The sequence below is a fragment of the Ischnura elegans genome, chromosome 2, assembly GCF_921293095.1.
Source record: "Ischnura elegans chromosome 2, ioIscEleg1.1, whole genome shotgun sequence".
Lineage (NCBI taxonomy): Eukaryota > Metazoa > Arthropoda > Insecta > Odonata > Coenagrionidae > Ischnura > Ischnura elegans.
This window is the reverse complement of record NC_060247.1, coordinates 25,893,018-25,904,562: the sequence shown is the minus strand read 5'-3', so window position 1 is coordinate 25,904,562 and position 11,545 is coordinate 25,893,018. Positions and strand designations below refer to the sequence as shown.

Here is an 11,545-nt window from a genome sequence, read left to right as displayed (position 1 = left end):
TTTAGGGTGGTAAAACATTTATCCTTGTGCATTTCTTATGGAACAACTGTTTTGGTTACCAAAAATCGAAGGCAGCATTTTTTTACTACCTCCTTTAGGCAAGTTTCATTTGAGATATGAAGTTATAATTTTCACATTTATGCTGACAAATAGATGAGATTCACTTGTCTAGCAATCCATTTCTTCCCACGATAATATCTCCCTTGATAAATGCAGTTATACTGATTAAATAATTCATATTCCCCCAACATCAATAAGGACATAGGTATTTACTTCCTAACCATAAATACCAAGGGCAGGAAACACTAATCTCATCTTCTGAAATCCATCACTTAGAAAACCAGATTATCAATGCACTAGATAATAAAATGGAAGTTGCTACAATATTTTTTGATTTCTCAAAAGTTTTTAACACTGTGGACCACCAATTGATCCTCAATAAACTTGACTTGATGGTTTTTGTGTCATAGCTAATTTTGATTGAAACCTACTTGTCGGACCATATTCAATTTGTCATTACCTCAGGAAATGGTGTAACTTTCATTTGCCTGGGTACAGGCCTGAAGCATGGAGTTCCATTAAGCTCCTTCCCTGTGCCTATCCTATCACTTTCAGACATAAATGATCATATAAATAGTTTTCTACAAATAAATGGTTCCAATCCATTCCCTATGCTGTTGACACCAATATTGTTCTCACAGCAACAATAATTTTGGAGAATTGAAAGAAAAATGCAAAAAGTGAGTCATACTTTCTCTACCTATCTCATTGAATACATTGGAGTTCCTCGTCTCAGACAATGGCCATTTTTATAGATAAAAAAAAGAGGCATTTAGGCTATGAATTTTTAAAAAACATGATGCCCTTTACTGTCCTCTGTTCAAAAGGTTGGCTGTATTACCACTGCCATGCAAAAATTAGAGGTTTTGGTACTCGTTGTCTTTAAGTAATGGTTATTTTATTAAAGTTGGTAGCAAAAACTGTAACTACTGTTTTCACTAATATTTCTCATATCTTGCTCACTAAGGGTGAGGCCTTAAGACAAAGTTTCATTACACTTCCCTAAAAGACAGAGAAAAGAATGTCTCATAAGATACAAAGAAATAATATCTCCTTCATCTAACACAGAAAACAGTATGTTTATACATATCTTGAATGGTATTCCCATCGTTGATTGTTGAAATAAATCAGGCCATTATATGTACCGAATAATTTTGTAAGGTGTGCTAAGAATGTTGGCTATGTTGTGTAATCTGACTGATGTGTTCTATTGAATCTTGGTGCACGAGTAATTAAACAGACTAAATGAGTAACAGGGAAAGATACTTTCCAAAAAACCATACCATACAACTTTGTGAAAACATCAGGAGAGGTACAGGCTAATGCTTGGTCAGAGAAATGCAATTTGATAAATAAAATATATAACATAATATAGAAATACCCACTATAGAGACTGCACAGAATTGGCGAATCACAAATATATAAACTTTTTCAATACCTTCTTCCTAAAATTCCAGATGCTGACATTTATCATGCAAGAGGCCACAAGATTTCCATTCCAGTTCTTCTGTTGGGCACTTCCATTAAAGCTGCAAAACTGCTTTATGAATTGAACGATTTCTGCAGTCACACTCACACCTTAATCAATCCACCCTGCAATAGACAGTAAAAATAACATGGATGTCTCCCTTACTAAATTTATCTATTTACAGTTTCTCAAATCTGTATGAAATCATACTCACCTAACTGAACAAAAATGTCCAAATGGAGAAGACAGTAATCGACAGAATGCATGGGCGGCAAGGCTCCCTTTCATTTTCTCTCTTCACCTAGGATTAAGAGTAGAGGTGGATATCTTGGGGAAGTGAACGATATTCCCAGTGTCTTGTACTCAGATTCTTTAGTCTCCTCATTGTGGGTCTATTTTCCAACCCTTGTAATAGCTACACCACCAACTGTCATCTACAACAAAATTTATAATTAATTATGGTTATTTACATAATACTGACAATTTTGAAGTATTTGCTAATGTTTATACCTCTTCTTTATTGTCATATTCCATGAACATGTTTCGTGGGCACTTCAGGAGATGTGGAGGGTCATCGATGGTGAACATTTTTTCACCCGCAAATCTGAAATAAAGATAGGATATCTTTGCCACAGTGTTGGAGGAGTAGAAAGGACTATCTTCAAAGGGATTACTCATCACGCCAGCTTCCCTAATATAAGGGTACTCCTGTGGAAAATTATCTTATAGTGAATGACTGTCTCTCGCATGGAAGAAAATAATGCCCTAATAGTACTTAAGTCCCCACCCTTTGCACTTGCATTTACCCCGTCATAACACCATTTACAGCACATATATAGCATGACACTAATGAAAAAAATCCACAGATACTACAAGAACATAAGAATATTATACGCTAAGTACGATATGTCACATAAAAACAGATTGTTTCATTAATTTTGAAAGTGAATTGGAAGAACAGGGATATACAGCGGAATCGCCGGTCTCACCTACTGGCTTTCAGTGCATTAATGGCCAACTTATACTACAAGATTCTTTCACTTTGTACTTACAGACGTTCATTCCGAGGAAATTAATGCAATTTGATAGGGCTATCAGGAGTTTTCCGCGCGCCGTATCCAAAAGCATGACAACGTTGAGACGAAGGCATGTTTAGATTCAAACGATTACAAACGGTTTGCTGTTGTCTGCTAGTCGTTGCCGATTGGCTGTTATCCTGACGTCACGCGATTGCCACGCCACGGTGGCCGGGGTAGCGGCGCTACCCCGCTTCGCCGCGAATTTCTCCCCCCCTCACCTACAAGTCTACTCGCCGTGGTCATGTTTTATGATGGCATGGTCGTCACGTCTAGCGATTTTTTCATAAATACTCTAAACTACTCTACTCTCTAGTAATATAATCTCTATGGATTTCTTATGTGTCGGAGCGGTTGGAACATTCATAATCAGGACGAGGAATTAGGGCTCATGTGAATAGCCAGGTGAATTATAATCGTGAATCTATTCCCGACTATGTAGTATGTTAGTTCTGCTCTTTTGAACAAAATATTTAGAATCGGCGAGAAAAGTGTTGGATGGTGTACGTAGGCGTAAAGAGCTCAAGTTTGAGTTGAATTTTTGGACATCTAGACAACATTTGTGCACTCAATAATAACTTTTAACCCTGACGCTACCTCATTTCCCAATGGTTAATTAAGTATAGTATGTATGGCGAGAATGCGATAAAATTGAGATACCTTGTGCTATCAAGACGCAATTGAAAGGTAAATTAGTTTTGTTGTTTAGCAGTGCAGTATTAAAGAGATTAGGTGTATTGACATTGTGTTATTTCTTTTTCTTTGGGCAGACATACATGTGGAGGCCAGTTAGGCGATTCAAACGCTTCGCAATCAAAATTTACCAAGCTGCTCAAGTGGATAAGTGCATTGATAAGAACAGCACATATTCGCGGAAATGTCCCAGATGCTACCCCTACGTTTACACTTGTAAAATAAGATGTGATTTCTACGAATCATTTCTCGTTCCTCGGCATGAACAACTGCGAAACTTGCGAATTGCCTTCCATAGTCACCGTATATGTTGCTATTCAGTGCTCGGTGTTGTAGCCTTTGGATCGAGGCGTATCACTAAAAAACAAGAGGTGAAAAATATAACCATTCAAAGAGCATTTAATATAGTTTCCGTATTTGTTTGCCTATATCAGGTATGGGAGTGAATTATGATTTTTTTAATTAAATGATTTCAGAAAAATTCTTGACATGCCTATCACTTATTGAACGGTAGCTCAGCTGTTTTTTTATAAATGTGTTTGCTGTTATATTAAATTCAGCTTCCACGGTGGTATTTATTTTTCTTTTAGATTTACTTTGGTGCCATGTCTATGATTGATGAGTCCCCTCTGAAGAAAATGAAGCCAGAAAATTCAGACGTTGAGGTTGTAGAAGTTGAGGAAGATGACCCCGGTGAAGTATGTATTATATTCGAGAAGTTGGCTAATAATCCCGAACACAATGAGGTTAAAGCTGATGAATCAACCAGAAATGGCACACAAAGTGTACATGCCATGAAACATGTACCTCCCACAAGTACTTCTGAAGCATTGTTCAGAAGCCCAAATGAGTGTTTTGACAGCACGCAGCAGTTTTATGGAGGTTCTTCTCAGTCTATGGACGACAAGAAAGGTTAATTTTCACTATTGTTTTTTCTTGTTTCTTCATTGAAAGGATTTTTAGCTCTGATGAATAATGCAACCTATGTCTATAGTTGACCGCAAGAGAAACCAGCTCAAAGAGCTTCGCCAATTGGAGTACACCGAGTATGGAAGAAGTTTTGTTGTTAGCCAAAAAGGTGGGATAAATAAAGTTTTATTATGAGAGTTACAATGGAATTCATGTATTTTGTGAGGTGATTACCTTTAATTGGAAATGTTCTCAATTTTAGGCGAAGAAAATTCACTACCCTTCACCATTATGTCATATAATGTCTTATCTCAGCTACTGCTTGAAAGTCATCCACATTTGTATTACAATCATAACCAAGCCGCCCTTAGCTGGGACTGGCGGAGTAAGGCTTTACTTAAAGAGATAGAAGGTGTTTCACCAGATGTAAGGCATATTATAACTTCCAGGAAGATTTATTTCTCTCTTAAGTTTGTAATTTTTTTTGAGTTGAACACTTTCCTCTTCCAGGTTTTATGTCTGCAAGAAGTACAGGAAAGTCATTTACAGTCATTTTACAATCCTGAACTTCAGAAGTTGGGTAGGTTATTTTCATAGCTGTGATCTTTACTTGTAATATGTATGGATCATATCATTAATCCATACATATTAACTTTGAAAGTCTGTGAGTCATTTTACCTTTTAAAGATTGTGGAATTGAGGTTACAGTTTTTTTTTTAGGATACCAAGGTATATACAAGAAGCGAACTGGAGACAAGCCGGATGGCGTTGCCATTTATTATAAAGAATCTGTGTTTAACTTGGAAGAGTATTCCACTGTTGAGTTTATGCAGCCTATGATGCCAGTTTTAAACAGAGATAATGTGGCCTTGATTGCGAGATTTTCCTCAAAATGTTGTCCATCTTTATCTCATTTATGCGTGGCTACTACTCATCTACTATACAATCCAAGACGAATGGATGTAAAACTTGCACAAACACAGTTATTACTTGCAGAGTTGGAGAGGTTGGCGTTTATCAAGAATGATGGGCCATCCTCTTACTACCCTCTCATTGTCACCGGCGATTTGAATGTGACACCGAAATCAAGCTTGTATAAACTCTTGACAACAGGAATTCTCCTGGATAATGATGTTTCTGATGAAATGTTCGATGTTCTTGGCATTACTAGCAATTGCCAGCATTTCAGTCTAGTGAATGGTCGGCTGAGCTCTGAATCATCCTCTATTGATAGAATATCAGAATTGAGTGAGTTAAAAGTGTACAACTCTGATCACATCAAAAAACTCCGGGAGATGAAACTTTGTGAAGTTCCTCCAGAAGATGGATTTAAAATGCATATGGAAAGAAGAAAGGGGCACCTAAGTCACAATTTTGTATTGAAATCAGTATATGAACACAGAAACTCTCGTGGAAAAGAAGTCACTACAAAACAAGATAAATGGGTCACGGTGGATTACATTTTTTATAGGTAAGTAAAGTAAGCTACTTCACTCCAGAAGTCCTTAAATTCTCTTTTGGTTAATCAATGGCCAGTGTAATTTTAAATTCTGTGAAAGATCATTTTAAAGCTGTGTCTGAGATGTAATTTTGCACCTCCAGTCTAACTCTCTAAGTCACGTTATCTGCTAATGAGTAACTCGTCAAGGTGACAATGCTTCCAGTAATATTAATTAAATTTCATTTCCACATCATCCATATCAGCAGCATTAAAGACCCCCTGCACTCACCGGGGGTCAACCCAGCAATTTGATTGGGATATCGCAAGGAAAAATCTCGATGCTCTCTCTAAACACTTTTACTATCATTCTCATTCAGCACTCAATACCCCATTGACTCCTTGTCACTGCTCCCAGCCACATTTCTGTCAGTAGGCACCTTTATGATCAGACCCAAGCATGGTCCTCTCCAAGTCCTACCTGATAAGCATCCAAGAAGCATGAGAATCTGCATCAATACCCGTGGGAGGCCAGCAGAAGGCGATGGAAGGAGAGAGCAATGGGAGGAGACCTCTTAACCACACTCCCTCCAAAAAGAAATAAATAGAAATTCACAATCAGTGGAACTTTTCGATGACTGCTAATCTTCGGGTTCTCCAGCCGCGTCTGTCGTTTATGGTTGACAACAGTTTCGAAAGCCATCCTGCTTTCATCTTCAGGTCGAACGTGAGAAGTTTTCTTTTTTTTGCCGTCTTATGTAGCACTGGCCGATCTCCCCCTGTGTGCTGATTGGTCAGCACTCTCTTCCAAACGTTGCTGATTGGGTAGCCACTGAAATTCGTGCGTAGGTTTCCGCGGCGTTGTTCATGGTGACAACTCACATAGCATCTAGGCCCCTGTGACGTCACGGTGGAGTGGCATCCCATGGTCTCCAATCTGGCCTTTTTCAAATGAGGTTAAAATTGACCATTAACATTGGTAACATTCATTTCATGGCTACCCAATCAGCAACGTTTGGAAGGGAGTGCTGACCAATCAGCACACGGGGAGATCGGCCAGTGCTATATAAGATGGCAAAAAATGAAAACTTCTCACCTTCGCCTGAAGACGAAAGCAGGATGGTTTTCGAAACTGTTGCCTTAGGATGGCAGATGAAATTGGGGTAAGTTGCACTTCATGCATTAAGTTCAGTAACATCACTTTGTTGTATCACTTTTATTACTTAATTTGAACAACACCAGTAGCAGCTTGATCAGACTCAATGTTAACCCATTTAAGCTCATTAATCTGGTGGATGTAGTACCACTGAATGCCTAGGATTTCAAAATTGATCAAAATAAGGCATAAAATCACATTTCTTCTCGTTATTTACCACTGTAACATGCTTCATTTCAGTAATTGGAAAAGAAGTTTAAAAATTGCTCCCTCAATGCATTTTTAACCATTTCCTTGATTATAATTGCCTCAGTGATAAGGTATCAATTATTCAAAGTATATCCTGGAAAATACATTTGCATGTTTTGTATGCTGTTAGCTTATTTTTTTTCAATGAATGCGTTTCCTTGGTTTGGTCTGGGACAACAAAATGTATTCCTAGTATTCAGTTCTACTTTTTAAAATTCTGAGTGAATTGCCACTGTGAACCATCAACTTCACTTAAAAACTCAAATTTTTATCACAAATATCCAAATACTCTAGTGAGGAGCCATGCAATAATGACCCAAAACAAAATATTTGTTCATTTTGCACCATGGATAGCTTAGAGAGAGTGCTGACCACTCAGCACTAAGAGGAAGGATGGCCAGTGCTATATATTATGCAGTGAAAAATCAAGACTTCTCACCTTCGACCTGAAGAAGAAAGCAAGATGGCTTTTGAAACCATTGTCAATCACCAATGATGAACGTGGATAGAGAACCCAAAATTTGGCACTCATCACAAAGATCTGATTTCATGTGAGGGTCCACTACTTCCAACACAGTTGACACATCATATCCTGATGCCAAACGAGAAACCTATTTATAAAAAAACCCTACCGAATCCCATTCCACCAGAAGGCAATAGTGGAAAGATTGGTCCAAGATCAGATTGAGGTGCGTGTGATTGTTCCAAGTACTAGTCCCTGGGCAACACTGATTGTTATTGTGCCAAAGAAGTTAGCTGAAAGAACCACTTACAGACTTTGTGTTGATTACTGGGCATTAAATTCTATTACCACTCCCGATGTATATCCTCTCCCAAACATAGTAAAGGTGCTAGATTATTTGGAAAACAGCTGTTACTTCACCATGATATATTTGATTAGTGGGTATCATCAACTACAAATAGATGAGGAATCACACCCAAAAATGGCATAAAGTATAGAAAAGGGGGGATAGGGAACACATGGATGGCCTTTTGACTAAGGAAACGCATTCATTGAAAAAAAAATAAGCTAACAGCATACAAAACATGCAAATGTATTTTCCAGGATATACTTTGAATAATTGATACCTTATCACTGAGGCAATTATAATCAAGGAAATGGTTAAAAATGCATTGAGGGAGCAATTTTTAAACTTCTTTTCCAATTACTGAAATGAAGCATGTTACAGTGGTAAATAACGAGAAGAAATGTGATTTTATGCCTTATTTTGATCAATTTTGAAATCCTAGGCATTCAGTGGTACTACATCCACCAGATTAATGAGCTTAAATGGGTTAACATTGAGTCTGATCAAGCTGCTACTGGTGTTGTTCAAATTAAGTAATAAAAGTGATACAACAAAGTGATGTTACTGAACTTAATGCATGAAGTGCAACTTACCCCAATTTCATCTGCCATCCTTAGGCGTCCTATCAGTGGTGAAATAAGGACCCACCCCCCAGGAATTTGTTGAATATTTAAAAAGATAGTTCTCTTTTAGGTTGCTCTCTAAAGAAATGTTTTTTTCCGCAATCCGTGTTCAAATATGTGTGATTGATAAAAATTATATCCAAAGTCCACTTGTCTACACATATCACACCTCAGATGCATTATTGCAGAGAGGTATTGCATACCAGGTAAGTACTTGGGATAATGAACTCTCCCTGCCAGCAAAAAAACAATGACTTTCATTAGCTCCTGCATACTTGTAAATATGATCATGATTGTTATTTTGTTAATTTATTTACTGATAAAGGTTTTTTAAGACCTTCCCAATGAATGGTTCCTATTTAATTCTTCTTGGGTTAAGTGATGTTGGGCCTGTGTTGTTTTGGAAGTAACCAAAAAAATATGGGTCACCATACTGGTATTTACCCAGAGGGCTATGCCCAAACAATGTACCAGAGCCTATGGATGCATTCAGGTGGAGTGAGTGGTCAGAACTCTCACCACACGCGCAGGCCATTACATAACTTATTCTCAGCATCCCTTAATGGAAAATGTTGAGTGGGCACTACGTACTGCCTTTTGAATGATCTAGCAACTCACCCTTGGCCACATAACACCAATGTTTGAGTTCCTGCCGGTATGTGCTCAGGCAATTAGTGGCTGGAAAGGCCACTCCAAGAAATGACCGAGCCGCTACATAGCTGTCGTATTCAGGAAGAATTTCTACAGCTGTTGTGCTAGTGCCCTGAGCATTCACTTCCCCTGAATGCACTCAATTTCATTATCATAAGTGAGCTGAGTGCTAATGGTTTCTTTTACTGACTTTATTTTGAAATGTTGATGTTTCAGTTGCCTAACCAGAGGTCTCAGCTTGGAGCCAATAGAAGGCAAACTTAAACTGATATCTCGCTTGGGCCTCTTATGCAAAGAAGAATGCTTTGCATATGGACCAATTCCAAACTTAGGCTCCCCCTCAGATCATTTTCCACTTGTGTGCCGATTCGTGTTGACTTGATGTCGACTCAAAATTCATTTTTCTCCGATGTAGCAAAATAATATAATTGTAAAGAAAATTTTTTGTCATCAGTGCCATTATTTTAGAAAAAAATGTATTTTATTGAATTATTTTTAAAAGGAAAATTACTACCATTTTTCACCAGTCTATATAATGAATGGCAGCAAGTCCTAGTCCTTAATTTTATTTTTTTCCACCCCAGCTGGGACTAATCAGTATTTGTGTTGTTAACAATTACTACTCAGTCCACATTGCTTTGAATCTAGAATATTTCATTGTACAAATGCTAACTTATGTTGTGATATAAAAGAATGTTGTCAGATATATATTTTGAAGTTTAAGGTTTGTCTTTTAATTTACTTGACCTTACGACTCCTTGTATTCCATAGATTTTAAGAATTTTAAACCCAGAGTAAAATGTTGGTTCAGCTCAAGAAATCGTCCTTCTTGTTGTGGTGAAGGCCACGAGATTGTATGAAACACCCACTCTCAATAAAGGATATGGGCAGTAAATTGGCCTCCCAAACTTAGTCTATGGCCTGATGAGAATGTTTCATGCAAACCAAACTGTCCCTTTTACCCTAATGGGGAATTTTCACATTTTTTTTAAACTCTGTAAAAAATGCAGTAAACCTCTAGGAAAGAATATCTACTGGAGGAAATTTCAATACTAGCGGTAGTTTTCGAGATGTTAAAGGTCAAATTGGAGGAGTGGGGGGTGCAAGCAAAAGTAGTGTGTCCAAGAGGTGTGACGTCATTTCTCGCCAAACATAGTTGCTAGCGACCGAGGCGTGGGGTTTGGAGATAGTTGTGGCACACCTACGCCAGGAAGACTGTATGTTTACCTAAGTGAAGTGCTGATTATAATGTCAAATTATAAATATTGCGTGGTGCCTATGTTTTCAAATACATCACAAAATTCTAATAAAATATTCGTCCTTATGCCAAATAAGTGAGAAGAAATATGTGGGTTAAGGCGATGAAGAGGAAGAATGATCTGCCGATGAAAATGACGTGAGTTGTTCGTGAAGATCAGTGATAAAGACAGAAGAAAGTAATTTCAACAGAATCATGTTGAGAAATGACTTGAGCGTGTGGTGCGGAGGACTTGCTGTTGCCCATTTGCGCAGTACCCGCCTGTTGCTTGCATGGTGTTTTTGCTGAGCTATAGGTTGAAAGAAATGGCCCTCGTAGCATCCGATATCTTATAATTATTGTATTTTTTTAAATTTATCACTGATTAATCATGATAAGAGGACTTAGAAGGGTACATTCAGTAGGCTACCCTCCCTCTCTCCGAAATCAATTGATTCACATGCGTAGTATTCCTATCTGAACTCCCTCAAAGCCATACTTGCTACCTAGGAGTGTACAATTTGTAAAAAACTCAATGATATGTAATCACTACCTCCTCCAATCAACTGACTTAGTGCCACAGAAGGAAATACAACCTGAGGAAGTGGTGGAAAGTCAGGTCAGGAAAAGTCCTGCCAATTGAAACCAGTAACAAAAACTGTTAGTGTTCAGAAAAAAAAACTTTCCGTCAATGCTCCTACTTCTCCTATGAAGTTCTTCCGCCTGGAAAAGCTAGATGGTATCGCAGCTAGTGAGAGTTGCAATTTAACTAAGACTGAAGAAGAGTATGATAAGTGATTTAGCGGCAGCAGCAGCTCTGACATGGAATCAGACGGGGAGATAAGTAGCCAAAAGACAAAATATAGGTACTTTGTTTTTGATGGAAAAAAAGCCAGCGTTGTATTCAAGGGTTGACAGTGAAAATTATTTTATTGTCAATTTGCTATCGGGAAAGATTGGATTGCTTGTAATGGTTATGTTAAGGAAAATTAGACTAAAGAATCCTTCAATATTTTAGCCCAGGAGATCTCTATGTCACATCCTCAACAGCAGCACTATATTTCTCTGCTTCCATTATTCTGGTGGCTAGTTTTTTGAGTTTACGAAAATAAGATGCTGCTTAATATGCCAATTCCCTTTCCTGTTCCCTATTTGCATGTAGAGTCAATTATAGAA

The 11,545-nt window shown here is 37.9% G+C and overlaps 1 protein-coding gene and 1 long non-coding RNA gene across 5 annotated transcripts; one reads left to right on the top strand and one right to left on the bottom strand.

The window, feature by feature from the left end:
* Nucleotides 1–1,357: 1,357 nt before the first annotated feature.
* Nucleotides 1,358–2,080, bottom strand: LOC124174023. Its single transcript, XR_006868840.1, has 3 exons — nucleotides 2,039–2,080; nucleotides 1,743–1,962; nucleotides 1,358–1,653 (listed from the first exon to the last, which is right to left on the bottom strand). It is a non-coding gene; the product is annotated as an uncharacterized LOC124174023 (long non-coding RNA).
* Nucleotides 2,081–2,842: 762 nt separating this feature from the next.
* On the top strand, nucleotides 2,843–9,855 carry LOC124153491 (protein angel homolog 2). Of its 4 annotated transcripts, none has more exons than XM_046526692.1 (8): nucleotides 2,843–3,009; nucleotides 3,375–3,731; nucleotides 3,888–4,209; nucleotides 4,292–4,375; nucleotides 4,469–4,632; nucleotides 4,717–4,786; nucleotides 4,927–5,677; nucleotides 9,349–9,855. In XM_046526692.1, the coding sequence occupies exons 2-8, from the start codon at nucleotides 3,381–3,383 to the stop codon at nucleotides 9,512–9,514; spliced, it is 1,908 nt and encodes a 635-aa protein (XP_046382648.1). In that variant the 5' UTR covers nucleotides 2,843–3,009; nucleotides 3,375–3,380; the 3' UTR covers nucleotides 9,515–9,855. The 4 variants fall into 4 exon arrangements, with proteins under 4 accessions (XP_046382648.1, XP_046382646.1, XP_046382649.1 ...); XM_046526690.1 differs by having other exon boundaries at nucleotides 2,843–3,291; XM_046526693.1 differs by lacking the exon at nucleotides 3,375–3,731.
* Nucleotides 9,856–11,545: the final 1,690 nt, after the last annotated feature.